General features: G+C 40.9%; 1 protein-coding gene across 1 annotated transcript in view; it reads right to left on the bottom strand.

Moving 5' to 3' along the window:
• Positions 1-237: 237 nt before the first annotated feature.
• Positions 238-17,730, bottom strand: part of LOC127575205 (33 kDa inner dynein arm light chain, axonemal-like) — a 34,246-nt gene continuing 16,753 nt past the window's right edge. Inside the window, exons 2-6 of the mRNA XM_052024909.1 lie at positions 10,264-10,373; positions 5,547-5,716; positions 3,789-3,967; positions 2,660-2,824; positions 238-273 (exon numbers count right to left, since the gene is read on the bottom strand). Of these exons, the coding sequence (XP_051880869.1) occupies positions 238-273; positions 2,660-2,824; positions 3,789-3,967; positions 5,547-5,716; positions 10,264-10,373 (660 nt within the window). The remainder of the gene's footprint in view (positions 274-2,659; positions 2,825-3,788; positions 3,968-5,546; positions 5,717-10,263; positions 10,374-17,730) is intronic.

Below are 17,730 nucleotides of genomic sequence, written 5' to 3'. Positions count from 1 at the left end.
GTTAGTCATTATTTTATTGTAGAATAATGCATTAACATTCTGAGAATATCTATTTTATGCCTGTGGATAACCAGTAATTTATAAATAATTACCTTTGAAGATGTTAAATAGAATAACTTAGTTGCCTTAGGAAATGGGGATCCATCCGTAGGCATACAAGGCATTGTTCCAATACTGCTGATGAAAACATACATCAAAAGGTCATCCTGCCACGTAAGAAATAAAGCAGGGTGCAGTTCATCTCCTGAAAGTAATGACACCTTCAAGCTGCAGCTGTAAAAAAAATAATGCAGACCACAGTGTATGAAAACATTTTTACCTGGAAGTTCAACTCTAATGAACAACACTAAATATGCTACAGGACAACATTATATTCTACCTCTGAAATTCAGTTCCATTAACTGAAAAATTATGCCTTTGACATAAAGTCACTATTGTAGAAATGTGCTAACCAATGTGTACAGCAATCTTCTACAAACAGCAATGAAAATAACTTACCAGTATCTGGAAATTCAATCATTCCTAACACAGACCTTTTCATGCCAGTGCAATTAGAGTGTGGCAATCAACCGTGCTCCTTGTGAAAAATGCCTATTTGCGTTTAGAACATGTAGTGTTCAATTTCCCTACTTGATGTGTCATTAATGAGGATTAGTGGTTCAATACAACATACATCTAAACCCATTTATCCCCAGATTAGTTTCAGTGATCAAGCCTCCATAGGGCATCTGTCCACTGAGGCAAGCACAGTTTAAAGTGTCTTTGGTGTTCTGCATTTTGATGGCTGGTGGAGACAGAATACAGTGGAGGGAGCACTGACCTTCATATCTTTGTGACTTAAAGGAACCTACATCAGAAATGAAATGAAGGTGGCTAATGAAATCACTGCTACAAATGAGTCTCTCTGCGCCTGGGAGCAGTGCAAGAAAAAATTCTTTGCCCTACCTACTTGATTCAGCTGCCATGACTCACAACACATACATACGCCATCTTCCTGCTTCTTGCACAACATGGTGGGCCGAAGGGCCTGTTTTGTGCTGTATGGTTCTATGGTTAATGCTATCCTTCTATCTCTTGCTATCTAAGCACTTCTGAACATCTCAAACAACTCAGGGAACTTATCTCTCTCCCAAACACACAACCAAAGTACATGCCTCTCTTTTGCACACACACAATCAATGTACCTGCCTCTCTCACAATGAAATGGTCATAAAATAGGATCTGATGCAGGCTAATCAGCCCCTTGAGCCTGCTTCACCAATCAACAAGATCAGGACTGGTCTTTTACTTCACCATTTTCTACCCTATCTCCCGATTCCTCTAAATATTCAAAAGGTCCATTGATCTCAAATCTGAATGAAGTCAATGACTGAGCCTCCATAGCCTTCCAGGGTGGAGGATTACAAAGAACACCACCCTTTGAATGAAGGAACAAACAATCTGCAGGAGGAAGTTGGTGGGTTGAGCAGCATCCATGAGAGGAAAGCAACTGTCAACTTTTGGGTCAAAACCCAGCAGATCATTTGTTGCTCCAGATTCCAGCACCTGTGGTCTCCTGTCACCCTTTCAATGAGGAGGTTTATCTTCATTTCAGTTCTAAATGGCCAAACTCAAATATTTTACTCAAATCTCCTAGAAGTCAAGATTACCAATGCCTGCCTAACTGCTTGCTGTACCTGCACATTAGCTTTCAGTAACTTATGTACAAGGACACTAGATCCCTTTGAATAACAATTCCAAATCTCTTCCAATTTTAAAAACATTCAGCACCTCTGTTTTTTCTCTAACAAAGTGGATGACCTCACATTTTTACAGATTGCACTCTGCCTGCCCACTTGCTCAACTTGTCTTCAATTATTAGGATTTTTAGAAGGCATTCAGTAAGGTGCCACATAAAAGGCTGGCGCACAGAATAAAAGCTCATGGTTTGGGGGGCGTGGGGGGGGGGGCGCGGGGTAGGGGGAAATGTGATGACCAGTCTTTAATCCAACAACAACATTGATCAAGATTGCCAGTTCTTAAAAACCATAGCTGCCAATATAATCTTGCAAACAGATGATCTCTCTCTTCTTTCTTATAATGCATTACAAATCTTATTAAAAATTCTACTATTGACTAAAAGAATGACAAACAAACATTTGTCTGAGACTGCTGGAGCAATTCTCTTGGCTCATCATCTTTTATTTATAGGCTCTCTTGATTAAATGCACTGTCTCAAAACTACAATTGTTTAATTTCTTGGTTCTCATTTTTGGGACCTTAATATAGACAAGAACCAGCCCTTCAAGTAACACTAGAAAAGAGCAATGGAGGCCCATTTTAGTGCTCAAGGTCTGTGATGCTCCTAAATCATGTTAGGAGCAGTACAAAAATCATGTGCATGAAGTCAATTTTGTATTGTAGTCCTAATTGTCATGCCTGTTCATGGCCAACAGACTCTGTGAATACGCATGCCATCGGTATATAGAACTTTCTTAAAGTTCCACCAAAATAAATCAGATTTAGATAAAATTCAATCACATAACACATAATCACATAAAAAGTATTGATCTAGAAATGTTACAGAGTAGTATTCTAGATAATATTATAAGCAGTATGCAAAATTAGAATTTTCAATAACTTCTGAGGCAATAATAAAATTTTAACTTTGTAACTTTACCTTCAATTGTTGATTGATCCTTCTAAGGGTAATGATTTCTTCTGAATGTCTCTTGTCATCCAGCTCTTTCCTCTCAGTAAATCGTTTCTCGACTGCATTATATTTAGCTTTCATTTCGGTGAGTTCATTTTGAAGATTGGCTATTTCTTGTTTAAGTGCTTCAATCTATTGTAAGAGAATGAACATCAAAAGATCTTCCACATTTTGTTCAATAGACAATGAAATACTACATTTACACCAGAAGAGTGGACAAAATAATTCCAAGTAAGATTTCAACCTTCGCAGCAATGTCAATTTTAGGATTCTTAATTTTTTTTTCCTTTCTGAACTGAACCACTTATATTTTAAATAAAATCAGAAAGTACCAGAAATACATAGCAATTAGATAGCACCTGTGGAAAGACAGGGTTTGCATTAGAATTTTTTTTTCCCAGTTCAAGACATTGCTTGAGTTTATTCATAGTAAATTGGTTTATTCTCTTACAAGTAGAAAATGTGTCAGAACATCTCAATCCTGAGGAATGCATTGTTTGTGTGCAGAAATTCTAGTTAAATGTTTACGTTCTAGCCAGCCACAGGTGCATAACATGTTGTTAGTTCGAGAAATTCAAGGCCCAGGTTTGAGGAACAGGAGCTTATATAACCACTGGTATCGCTGCAGAGCATTCCAGGATGCTGAGTGCTAGAATACTTCAGATGGTCACCTATCAATTGATTTCAAAGGGGATTCTGAATCTGTAAAGAGGAAAGTAAGATTTTGTTTTTTTTTAATTACTTCATCATATTTCAAAGTGTAGTTTAATTTTTTTTAAATGAATTAGTTTCCTTTAGTATTTATTTCATTTTTGAAGCTCTTTATATGTCTGTGAATGCACCAACTTTGCCTTTTGTCAAAGTCTATCAGGGCTGTTTTGGGTCAGCCCTCTGCACTATGAGGTAGGGTCTCTGCATCTGGCCCAGCTCAGTAGGGATATGCAAGGACCACAGGTGGTGCTCTAGGGCAGTTCAAGGAACAGATCCAGTCCAACATAATCTGCCCCACTAATTTTTCCTTGTTCAGATGATAATCTCCATTACATTTCAAGCATTCATCTTAAATGCATGCACAGTTGTTTTTGCAGTAATTTACCTGTTGACGCAGTAAAATTTTTTCTAGATCTCCTTGGAGAGCCTTCCTCAACCCAAATGCAACACTACTTTCATACAAGGTCTCATACGCTGCAAAGGTCATGAGAATCTCATTACGAATTCTAAGGAGCAGCAGTCCACGTTCTGGACAGTTGATGGTGATCTGTCTAATCAGCTCATCTGTTCAATAATTCAAATTAAGGACATCTTTCATGTATTAAAATGATCACAGTTTCAGCACTGCACAGTTTTAAAATGACAACTTTTAGTGTTATTTAACCTTTCCTGCACAGTAATGCTGTATAAATCCCCATATAGATAGCTGAGAGTAACTAGAGTCTCAATGGTGGGGCTGTTGGCCAGGAAGAAGATACTGACATTGGTTCCCTTTTCTTCCAGTAAGTTAGGAGGATTTTGTAAAAGCAGCATTGGTGGTACTTTTCCAATGCCCTGAGATGAATTTACAGAACTGATTGTGATCTGCCTCACAGTAACATTTGCATAAACCTACAAAGTGAACTGAAATCCAACTGTAAAATTAGAAAGTGTATGTCATGACAAAAAGTCATGTAAAATGAAATATCAATACACTATGTCTTTAGCAAAGTGTCCTCTGAACCCAGCATCCACATAGTATTGATTTTATAAAGGGCAATGGAATTAAATAAGTTGATTAAATTGAATACATATTTTCAGACAGGCATAGCAGGGAAGTTCATGTGAAAGTGGGAGCTATTGGAAACCATTGAGATCAATCATGACCACAACTGCAGTACTTGTCTATAGCTCAAGGAACTTTAACCAATTCAACACTATAATTTATCAGAGGTGGGGAAAGTTATCTGGACAATTTGTTCTAGAAGGCAGTCACACCCTTAGATTACATACTATTGAATTAGTCAGTCAAGGGGGATAGGACAGTGTGACTAAGAGTGAAACAGTTAAAGGGATCCAGCAGGAGCTGCATATAAGCCTCCAAACAATAATTGTAATGTAGGACATCATACAAATCAGGAAATTAATAGTGCATGCAACTGGGATAATGTACAATAGTTATGGAATCTTTTATCCACATAGAGACCAGGCAAACCAAAGTAGCAGTAAGAATGTGGAGGATAAGGTTATGGAGGTTATAAGAGATGATTTTGTAGATCAGTGTATTGAGGAATCAATAAAAGGGAAAGCTATTTTAGATCTTGTATTATGTGGAGAAAGGGTTAATGGAGGATCTGACAGCTGAGAGGCCTATTATCCCTGAAATTTAACATCTGAATGAGTGTGCATGGTTCACAGAAAATTATCACCAAAATACTTTTCAACTTTTTCACCCATAGTCATACAGCACAGCCCATCATATCCATGCCAACCATCAAGTATCCACATGTACCAACTCTTGGCCTGTAGCCTTCCATGCCTTGATACTTCCCTCCACAGATGCTGCTTGACCTGTTGAGTTTCTCCAGCAGTTTGTTTTTTGGTAATTCAAGTACTCATCGAGATACTTCTTAAATGATGTGAGAGTACCCACCTCCATTACCCTCAATCTACAATGTGTCTTGGTTTCCTCCTATTCATGCAAGTATACTAAATACCATTAAGAAAAACATATTGGGCAAAATTAGATATTAAGTCAGAAAAAAGTTGATTTTGTTTTTGAATGTTGTTGGGACATAAAATTAAACAAGAAAATGATAAATCCATTCATGATGAAATTGCTTATGTCTGAATATCTGCATTTCTGAATGGAGACTTTACTTACCAAGGCATTGTGCATATAACTCCCGGCGAATAGGACAAATGCCAGTTTCCCGAGCCTGCCTTTGCTGCAGTTTTCTATCTAAGCTTTCCTGCAGATTTATCACATCTGTTCGAGTGGCTGGAATAGTAGATATTTGTTGAATCCATATCTGCCCATCCTCTGACCATTGTCTTGAAAAGGAAGAAATAGTAAAACTAAATTTCCTGTTTCACTTGGTATTATTTCACTTTCTCGAATGCTTTCAGTTATGCATTTACAAAGATTTCCAGAGTTTACATTTATAGTCTCCAATCTTTTTTTCAACAAAAAGGATTCTATTTGTCCTCCAAAATGAATATTTCCATACTTTCCTCTATCTGCCACCTTCTTGCCAACGTCCCTAATTGGTATATTTCCCTTTGCAGCCTCTGCATCTTCCTCACAGCTTACTTTCCATTTAAATGTTTACTGCAGCACTACCATTTACTTAACTCTGCAGGGTCATTATTCAGTTACACAACTCACTTCTTCTTGGGTGCATGAACATTGGTTGAAATAAAAGATGATATCACACTCTTTTTGTTTAAAATCAAGCTCTCCAGGCAGCTGGAAGTCATGGATGAACCATGAGATCCACTCCCTGCTGAAGTCGAGGACTGCTGCATTCCAGTCAGGTGACCCTGACATATATAAGAAATTGAGATACGACCTCCATAAAGCTATCAGAGGTGCCAAGACAATTTCAATCCAAAATCAAGTACCAGACCAGCCGTCACTTGTAGCAGGGCTTAGGTGTTATAACGGGCTACAAAAAAGTTGAGCAGCATTGCCCACAACAGCACATCCCTTCCTGATGAGCTTAACACATTCTATGTACATATTGAACAGAAGGATATTAGCATGTCACCACCCAACCCAACAGCCTCCAATGTAACTGCACCCACAATCACCGTTGCAGACGCAAGATAAGTCTTCTACAGAGTAAACCTGCGGAAAGCATCTGGCCCCGGATGGTATCCCTGGCCATGTCCTCAGATCCTGTGTTGATCAACTGGCGGGGTATTTGCAGACAGTTTTAACCTCTCCCTGCTTCAATCTGAGGTTCCCACCTGCTTTAAGACCACTATCATCCCAGTACCCAAGAAAAACAAGGTAACATGCCTTAATGACTACTGCCTGGTGGTTCTGACATCCACCATCATAAAGTGCTTTGAGAGGCTGATGATCGGCACGCATTAACTCCGGCCTCCAAGACAACCTCGACCCCCACTGCAATTTGCCTTCCACCAAAACAGGTCTAATGACTGACGCCATCTCCCTGGCCCTACATTTAGCTCTGTAGTATCAGTAAAGACACCTACAGTACATTAGACTATTGTTTATTGACTACAGCTCTGCATTCAATATTATAATTCCAAGCAAACTCATCACCAAACACCAAGACCTGGGACTCAATACCTCCCTTTGCAACTGGATCCTTGACTTCCTGACCAACAGACTGCAATCAGTAAGGATAGGCAGCAACACCTCTGCCATGATTATTTTCAACACTAGTGTCCCACAAGGCTGCATCCTCAGCCCTCTACATACACTCACAACTATGTGGCCAGATTCTGCTCTAACTCCATCTACAAGTTTGCAGATGATAACACCGTTGTAGGCTGTTATCCCAAACAGCGATGAGTGGGAGTACAGGAAAGAAATAGAGAGCTAAGTGGCATGGTGTCATGACAACAACCTTTCTCTCAATGTCAACAAAAGAGCTGGTCATTGACTTCAGGAAAGGGGACGGTGTACATGCAACTGTCTACATCAACGGTGCTGAGGTCAAAAGGGTTGAGAGCTTCAAGTTTCTGGGAGTGAACATCATCAATAGTCTGTCCTGGTCCAACCATGTAGACGCCATGCCCAAGAAAGCTCACCAGCACCTCTACTTCCTCAGGAGGCTAAAGAAATTCAGTATGTCCCCTTTGACACTCACCAACTTTCATCAATGCACCACAGAAAGCATCCTATCTGGATGTATCAGGGCTCGGTACAGCAACTGCTCTGCCCAGGACTGCAAGATACTCCAGAGTTGTGGACACAGCCCAGCACGTCACGGAAACCAGGTTCCCCTCCTTGGACTCTGTCTTTACCTCTCACTGCCTTGGCGAAGCAGCCAGCATAATCAAAGACCCCATTCAACCGGGTCATTGTCTCTTCTCTCCTCTTGCATCAGGTAGAAGATACAGGAGCCTGAGGGCACGTACCACCAGGCTTGACAGCTTCTACCTCACTGTGATAAGGTTCCTTTATACAATGAGACAGACTCCGACCTCACGATCTACATTGTTGTGACCTTGCACCTTACTGCACTGCACTTTCTCTGTAGCTGTGACATTTTATTCTGTACTGTTATTGTTTTTACCTGTACTACCTCAATGCACTCTGTACCAACTCAATGTAACTGCACTCCGTAATGAATTGACCTGTACGATCGGTATGCAAGACAAGTTTTTCACTGTACCTCGGTACAAGTGACAATAATAAATCAATACCAGTACTCCCAAAACATTCACGACTGTGTGGCCAGATTTTGCTCCAACTCCATCTACAAGTTTGCAGTTGATATCACTGTAGTGGGCAGTATCTCAAATTAACGATGAATCGGAGTACAGGAAGGAGATACAGAGCTTAATAACATGGTGTCATGACAATAACCTTTCCCTCAATATCAGCAATACAAAAGAGCTGGTCATTGACTTCAGGAAGGGGGGCGGTGCACATGTTTTTGTCTATATCAACAGTGCAGAGGTCAAGAGGGTTGAGAGCTTCAAGTTCGTCGGAGTGAATATCATCAATAGTCTGTCCTGGTCCAACCATGTAGACGCCACGCCCAAGAAAGCTCACCAGCACCTCTACTTCCTCAGGAGGTTAAAGAAATTTGGCATGTCCCCTTTGACACTCACCAACTTTTATCAATGCACCATAGAAAGCATCCTATCTGGATGCATCATGGCTTGGTATGGCAACTGTTCTGCCCAGGACCACAAGAAACTGCAGAGAGTTGTGGACACAGCCCAGCACATAACGGACACCAGCCTCCCCTCCATGGTCTTCACCTCTCGCTGCCTTGGTGAAGCAGCCAGCATTATCAAAGACCCCACCCACCTGTGTCATTTTCTCTCTCCTCTCCCATCAGGCAGAAGATACAGGAGCCTGAGGGCACATACCACCAGGCTCAAGGACAGCTTCTATCCCACAGCGATAAGACTATTGAACAGTTCCCTTATACGATGAGATGGACTATTGACTTCACAATCTACCTTGTTGTTACTTTGTACCTTATTGTCGACCTACAATGCACTTCCCTGCAGCTGTGACACTTCACTCTGTACTCTGTTATTGTTTTTACCTGTACTACCTCAATGCACGCTGTATTAACTCAATGTATCTGCACTGTGTAATGAATTGATCTGTACAAATGGTATGCATGACAAGTTTTTCACTGTACCTCAGTACAAGTGACAATAATAGACCAATACCATGCTGAAAAAGCTCACCAGAACCTCTCCTTCCTCAGGAGGCTAAAGAAATTTGGCAATGTCCCCTTTGACACTCACCAACTTTTATCAATGTACCATAGAAAGCATCCTTTCTGGATGCATCACGACTTGGTACAGCAACTGCTCTGCCCGGGACCACAAGAAGCTGCAGAGAGTTGTGGGCATCATGGAAGCCAGCACATCATGGAAGCCAGCCTCCCCTCCATGGACTCTGTCTATACTTCTCGCTGCCTCAGTAAAGCAGCCAGCATAATCAAAGACCCCACCTACCCCAGATATTCTCTCTTCTCCCCCCTCCCATCAGGCAGAAGATACAAAAGCCTGAAAGCACACATCACCAGGCTCAAGGACAGCTTCTATCCCGCTGTTATGAGACTACTGAATAGTTCCCTAGTACGATAAGATGGACTCACAATCTACCTCATCAAGACCTTGCACTTTATTGTCTACCTGCACTGCACTTTCTCTATAGCTGTTACATTTTATTCTGCATTCTGCTATTGTTTTACCTTGTACTCCATCAATGCTCTGTGTAATGAATGATCTGTATGAGCGGTCTGCAAGACAAGTCTTTCACTGTACCTTAGTACATGTGACAATAATAAACCAATTCCAATTCCAGTTCCAGTTGAGTAGTGAAAGATTTGCTTAGTAAAAGACTGCAGAAAGAAGAAACACAGGACAGAGCAAAGTTATTTTTGCATGCTCAGTGAACCCAGGGATGTGGGAAATCCAGCAGGAAAATGGACAAGCTATAGGAGCAGCCAAATTAGTACTGAATGGCACAGTAGGCTCAACAGGCCAGATGGGCTATACGTGCTTCTATTTCTTATGCTCATAATTCTATTTAGCTTGAGAAGTGGGAAAGCACTAACTATTATCTACTTTTAAATCATTTTGTAAAAATACTATTAACCCAGAGGTGAATTCCTCTGTACATTGCAGCAAAATAATTTGTATTAAATAATGGAAGATTTTCATATCAAACCTCACCTTACCTGGTTGCAAACTAGCAGCCATTGCAGATCTTCAGGGCAATCAATTTTTTAAAATTGTTTGTCTACAACATAATGGAAGACCTACTACAAATATTAGAAGATATTGGCTCAGCCAAGTCTTTTGTAACTTGATAACATCCAAAAATATTATGAAGATGAAAGTGAGAAATAGTGTTCAATGAAATCACTTACCTTGGAGGTAATATTGCATTCAAAATACATTCTATAGACTGTTTATTAGTTTCCCCTGCTTTCTTTGCTTCTGTAAGAACACATTTTTTAGGGCTTATTTTTGTGTGTACCTGTGTAAACAAAGCATGTTGAATAAATTTTCTTCTAGTAAGAAAATTAATTTTAGACTCTAGTATATTTTTGATTAATATTTGCTTTAATTTATGTGACTCTGTCAGTAGTAGCACCATTTACAGTTAGCTGTACTCATACTTTGAGATCTAAAACCAGACAGAGCAAAACTAGGTCTGGAAAACCATCTCTATCCTGCTCCATAATCATGTATATCGCCCAAACTCAAATCCTAGGAAAACTACTGCAGTGTGAATATTTGTATTTTGGATGAGCTATACCAAATGATGGTTGCCCTGATACAGAATAGAGTACTGCTTGGATATAAATTTAAAACCAACGTGGCCAAAGGCCAAATTAAACCCAACCCAAGCATTTCTAATTTTTCCATATCTAATCCAGCCATCACTGTAAACAAAATAATCTCAAACATATCACTGATCTGTTTGAGCACAAAATATCAAATCTGAACCTCACAACTTTCTGGAAGTTACTTTCTTACTAAGTGATCCTGAACTGGATAAACTACTGGACCTCGCCTGGCCTGACTCATAACAGAAATCATTATAAGAGCACATGTATAACTTGACCTGAACCTGTCGTGTATAGTCAGGTCTCATTAGGATTGGGTCAGGTAAGCAAGTTCTAATATAGTATCAGAGACCTCTAATTTCCAGTCCTCCTGAGCAGGCAAACAGCCAATTAACTTATGGATCATGCTGACTGTGTGCCAGATTCACTCTAATGAAATCATATTCTAACTAGAATTTTGAAAAGAGGCTTGTAAATCATGAACTTTACCCCCTGCACACCCATTTGTAGGCCTGTGCTCCAAACACTCATCTCACTGCTCTTCTACTCCCTTTGGCAATTTACCATCAAGCATATATATCCTCCCATCCGACTCCCATAATCTATCACATTGTACTTTGCTATATTAAATTTCTTTCATTATCCATCTTCCCAATAATGCTATCTCATACCTTCTTAAACTCACTGATTCTTCACACCAAACCATTCTCCCTCCTTTATTTTGCTTGTGTTCCCCCAATATCTGCAATTAACATGCTCAGTTTGGTTCTACAAGCACTACTCGGTTCTGGACATTAATTCATTCTTGGCCTACACATGGAAAAATGAACTATATTTCAGAGGCAAGGTGATAGTGACATATTAGTGCCTGATCCAGACCCAAGCCTGCACTGGTTCCCTACCACTCACTGTGATTTTCCTGCAACTACATTGACATTTGCAAGTCTGTGGTACCAATTAACCTTGAAGCCCAGCTGCTGCAACCATCCCACAAGGTGAAATGGGGTTTGAGCGACAGAGACTTCGAGGAGTGTGTCCTGAGGTGCCGCCCTGATGGCCTTTTGACATCTAGTCACCATCAAGGGCCTTTGAACTTTTTTTTTGTTAAAGTGACTGACACTTTAAAAATTTATGTAGATTTAAATAATGAAAACTTTGAAATTAAAAAAAATAATTACTTAAAATACACCAAACTACTAGAAATTGATTCAAAACATAAAGCAAAGAAAAATAAACAACATACCTGCACTTACCTTGGTAATCAAGGTCTGCTATGTACTTCAGCTATGGCTGGGTCAAACCTAACAGGCTAGATGTGAATTGGAACTGGCCCTCTGGCTCAGTACTTTGCTGAGTCCAATAGGACTACCAGGGATGAGAAGCAACTATAATTTAGCCCCTTGCATTAAATCAAGGAGCTTACTAAAATTAAAATTAATGGGAATTAAGAGAAAACTGCACTGTCTGGAATTTGTCCAACTTCACTGTTTGGGCTTTACGTAACCCAAAGGAATATATTTGTGCTTGTTGGACATGGTATGGTGGAGGCCAATTATCTCAGTCCCAGGATTCACTGTGCATTGAGCTCAGGGACCCCACCACCTTCAGCTGCTTCATCTCTGGAATATTTATTGACATAGTGTACATGAAACACAAAAAGTTAGTCTGTAGATACAGCAAGTATTTAGGAACACTGATGGACTGTTGGTCTTCAATGCAAGGACTACAGAGTATAAAGGAAGGGAAGTTTTGATTCAAGTTTACAGGGTGCAATTGAGACCTGGAGTAGAGCATATAGCTGATCTCTACAGTTAAGGAGTGATGTACTTACATTGAAGGCACTACAGAGAAGGCTCTCCAAGTTGATTCTGGGATAAAGGGGTTGATGCATGAAGAGCTTAGAAGGATGAGAGATGACAGACCAATTACTGGTAAATGGGATTAGTATAGGTACATATGTGATGGTCAGTATGGACAGACTGAGCTGAAGGGCCTATTTCTGTACTCTAAGAAACATAAAATTCAGAGCAGAATTGACAGGGTGGATGCTGAGATTACGTACCCATAGTTAGGGTATCTAAAGTTAAGGGGCATGGTTTCAGAATAAGGAGTCACCCATTTAATTTGTGGATGAGGAAGAACTCCTTCGTTGAGTGGGTTGTAGATCTGTGGAATCCTCTTCCCAAGAGATCTGTAGAGGTGGAATCATTGAATACACTCAAGGTGGAGACTGACAGTTTTTAAAGGGAATCAAGGGGTATTGGAAAGTTGAATGATGCAGCAGACTCAAGGAGAATGTTGTCCTCTTCCTGCCCTGTTTCTTATATTCTTGTGTTCTAATTAAGCTTGTTCAGTTTATTCAGTATAGTTACAAGATTAGAGGATGGTCATTTGTAACTGAGCTGCACATAAACTTATTCTTGCAGAGGGTGGTGCTTCTCTGGAATTCTCTACCCCCAGAGGGTTGTGGAGGCTAAATCATTGAGGGCATTGAAAGAGAAAGTAGATATATTTTTGAAAGGTCAGGGAACTGGGGCCTATGGTGAATTAGCACAAAAGAGAACATGAGGCCTGGGACAAATTAGCCATGATCACATTAAATGGCAGAGCAGGCTTGAGGGGCTGAATGGCCTTCTTCTCTTCCAATTTTCTTATGTCCCTTCTTTGATAAAGGGGAAGTAACAGTCATACTACATACATGCTAGGCGATGACCATCTCTGTCAGGAAGCAAGGGTCTTATCACCTTTCTTCAGTATTCAAATATGCTACCATCACCGAATCCCACTTCTTCCCTCAACAAGAAATTACTATTGATCAGCTACATAAACACAGTGTTATAAAGACAAATCAGAATCTGTCCAATATGGGGTAAATTACTTATCCATTTCTCCAAGCTTTTCTAGTATCTACGTTAAATGTATGATAGTAAACTCCTTACTTGCCTGGATAAGACAAGGTATCTTTATTAGTCACATGTACATCGAAACACACGGTGAAATGCATCTTTTGCGTAGAGTGTTCTTGGGGCAGCCCGCAAGTGTCACCATGCTTCCGGCGCCAACATAGCATGTACACAACTTCCTAATCCATACGTCTTTGGAATGTGGGAGGAAACTGGAGCACCCGGAGAAAACCCAAGTGTACTTCACAAGAAGTTTACTAACATCCAGGATAAAGCAACCTGTTTAAATATCACTAACGCCATTGGCTTGACCATTCTCTCCCTCCATATCAATGGCTACATTATGTACCATCTGCAAAATGTACTGCAGCAACTCACTTCAACTTCACGGCCTCAACATCGATTTCTCCAACTTCTGGTAATCCCCTTCCCTCTTCTTTCCCCCTTTTTTCTCCTTTGTCTTCCCTCATTCCTGTGGCGCCCCTCCCTGCCCTCATGACCTGCCCATCCCTTCCCCCGCCTCCTTTCCTCCATTCCATGGTCCACTGCCCTCTCCTACCAGATTCCTTCTTCTTCAGCCCTTTGCCTCTTCTACCTATCACCTCTCAGCTTCTTACTTCTCTACCCTCCTACATTCCCCCTCTCACCTGAACTCACCTATCACCTGCCTGTATGTACTCCTCCCCTGACCTTCTTATTCCAGCTTCTGCCCTCTTTCTTTCCAGTCCTGATGAAGGGTCTTGACCGGAAATGTCAACTGTTTACTTCTCTTCATAGATGCTGCCTGCCCTGTGGAGTTCCTCCAGCATTGTATGTGTGTTGCAGCAACTCACTTGTTTGACAGCACTTCTCTACAATCTCTGCAGGGCAAGGGTAGCAGGCCCATGGAAACAACTGCATGTTCCATTCCAAGTGATGATAAATGCTGTTTAAAATAGATCACCAGACTTTCATCATTGTTGGGCAAAACCCTGCATCACTTTACCTTTTACCTCTTGAATCTCTATCTGATGCCTTGTTACATTCTGCTTGACCTTTCTTAATATCACAGAGCCCGTCTTGCTGCCTCTTTTAGATCTCACTTTAGCTTTAATTTTCCACTCACCAACAATTTACCTGTCTCTCTTCAAAATTTTTTTTAGAAACTTCTTCCAAAATATGTTTTATTTTAATATTCTGACTGAAAGAGTCCTATTGGTTGTAAACAGGCTCATCTGTCAATCTGTTTTACAAACTTATCTGGGCTAATTTCCTTTCAATCTCAGTTTATATCATTCCCTTATTTCTGTTTCTTTTCCCTTTCAGGATTTATATTAAATCTCAGTTGGAAGCATCTGCTCTGTGAATGCTCCTATTTCTTCAATTAACTACTCCCAAATTATCTCATTGAACTAGATCAGCATTGCTCAGTCCTAATACTAAAAATATCCTGATGCAGGAAATTGTCTAAGAGAAATTCATTTGCATTAGGTTTACCCAAAATTGTCTACGGACAACTTGAAGTTAACTATTTGCATAGTCCTTTTACTAATTTGTCTGCATGGTTCTTTCTCCAACTCCTTTTACTGACCACTGGACTGTAAAAACTCCCAACAGAAGAATAGTTACTCGATCGTTTTAAATGCATACACCTGAAACAGAAATAGGAGCTTTCAAAATTGCAAGTGTTTCAGGTATTTACATTGCTTACGAATCAATGCTCATTTAAATTTGCCAAATAAATAAACATTCACTGTTCAGTATAGATTCGTGATAACTACCTGGGTAATGAAAGGTAACCTTTTGCAATTTATCATATTTAAATTTTATAAATATAGATAACTGTTTTACTACTGACAAGAGCAAATGTAAGGAAACCACATTTCGGAACATAAACCCTTCCTGAGCACGTAAGTAACTTCGCTAGATGGGGTTGTTTTTAATTTTAAGTTTCAATTAACGGTTCAATCTAAAACTTAATTAACCTGCATATCTGGACTTGAACTTGCACCATTTAAAAGCACATGGACCAAAGACTTGGTTAAATACTTGCCTGGGAAGGCGACGCTCCAGTGTGCCCACTAATTTGAACTGGATTAGCAAACTTCAGCAGGGTTTCTGAGGCCGGGATCATTGTCTGGACCTTTACTGATAAGATGAACTCGCAAGTCAGAATCAGCAATTGGCTCCAACTGGAAAACAGGGTCCGGTACAAGGGTCACGTGTAAACCCCCCTCCCGGTGTGGCGTCCAGCTGTGTAACAATACATCTCCATGGAAACCGCGTGCGTAAGACTCTTCCACCCCCCCATCCCCCCATCCCCCCAATCCCCCCAATCCCCCCAATCCCCATCCCATTGAGTCCCTCGTACGCAGTACCTTCGCTAGGTCACCCGGTGGGACGGACATTGGCGTAGGAATCTGCACTTGAATTTTGCATAAGTGCACCACACATTTAGACAAGGGCACCAGGCGCACGTCAGCACTTTCACATCCGAGCTGGGATACTAAGGGATTGACAAGACAAGATGGACTTGCACAACTGAATGAGCTTGGACTTGCAAACTTGGGTTTGGACACCTGGATGCACACCAGGACCAGGACAAGGAGAAGGGCGAGATAGTAGTAGAGCTGCTGCCTCACAGTGCTGTTGTCTGGGTGGAGTTTGCACATGCTTTCTGTGACTGGGTAGGTTTCCTCCCACATCCCAAAGACATGCAGGGTTGATAGGTTAATTGGCATCTGTAAATTGCTCCTGGTGTGTAGGCTAGTGGTAGAATGTGACTGAAATACCAATACCAAAACCAATACCAAAACCAATACCAATACCAAATTGATGAGAAAGTAGGAAGAATAAAAAATATGGGATTAATGTGAAATTAGTGTAACGGGTGTTTGATGGTCAGCATGGACACTGGGCCAAATGGCCTGCTTTCAAGCTGTATCTCTCGATTATTCTATGACTTTATGACCTGACACAACGCTGCACATGTAGAGCAGGATACCAGGTTTTATCCTGAACTTGCACATCTGGACAAACATACCAGGGCTACACACCAGGATAGGGTCAGGAAGAGGACCAGACAATCAGGTGGGATTTACAGACTGTGCCCTGTGGTGGGAAGCTGTGGTTAGGGTCTTAGGGAGAGCTTTTGTGAGGGTAAGACTTTAACTTGAAGATGACCCACTTGAGCTCAGCAGCTTGTGACCTGCTTACTCAGGCCACCTTTGAGTTGTAGTGCAAGTCTCAATCTGCTAAACAATCTTGCTTCTGCAGAAATGGCCCATGCCATCCATGTACACTGAAACCACTGAAGTGGTACCCTGGCATACATTGCACATTACTGGTACATGCCTGAGTATCACTTTAGTGAGTTAGACACTCAGAAGACCCAGAACAAAAATCAGAGAATTCAAAATCTACATAGTACATCCATAATCTACATAGTACATCCCTGACAACACACACAAAATGCTGGATGAACTCAGCAGGTCAGGCAGCATCAATGGAGGGAAATAAACAGTTGAGGTTTCGGGTCAAGACTCTTCATCAGGACTGGAAAGGAGAGGGCAGAAGGCAAAATAAAAAGGTAGGGGGAGGGGGAGGAGCACAAGCTGGCAGGTGAGAGGTGAGTCCAGGTGAGGCAGGGAAGACCATGGAATAAAGGGCACTCTTCCTTTCCAGTCCTGATGAAGGGTCTCAACCCGAAACATCGACTGTTTATTTCCCTCCATAGATGCTGCCTGACCTGCTGAGTTCCAGCATTGTGTGTGTTGCTCCAGATTCCAGCATCTGCAGAATCTCTTGTGATTCTGTAGTACATCCCTGATTTTCTTTACTGCACAATTGTTTACAAAATTCAATTGTGCAGTGCAGATAAGCATTGAACCTGGTAATAGAATTTTTAAACTGTGGTCTCTCCTACCTATTTCTGTATTCTTTCAAAAATAGAGCCTAGATTAGAACAATATTCAATTGTCAATATCACAGTATGGCAGATAGAAACAAAAGCCTGAAAGCAGGTATCACCAGGCTCAAGGACAGCTTCTATTCCACAGTTACAAGACTACCGAGTGGTCCTTTGTTGGATAAGATGGACTCAATCTACTTTGTCATGGCCTTGCACCTTATTGTCTGCCTGCACTGCACTTTCTTTGTAACT

Source organism: Pristis pectinata, chromosome 10, assembly GCF_009764475.1.
Source record: "Pristis pectinata isolate sPriPec2 chromosome 10, sPriPec2.1.pri, whole genome shotgun sequence".
In the NCBI taxonomy this organism is placed as follows: domain Eukaryota; kingdom Metazoa; phylum Chordata; class Chondrichthyes; order Rhinopristiformes; family Pristidae; genus Pristis; species Pristis pectinata.
Note: the sequence above shows the minus strand (reverse complement) of the source record. Positions and strands in the feature narration are given on the sequence as shown.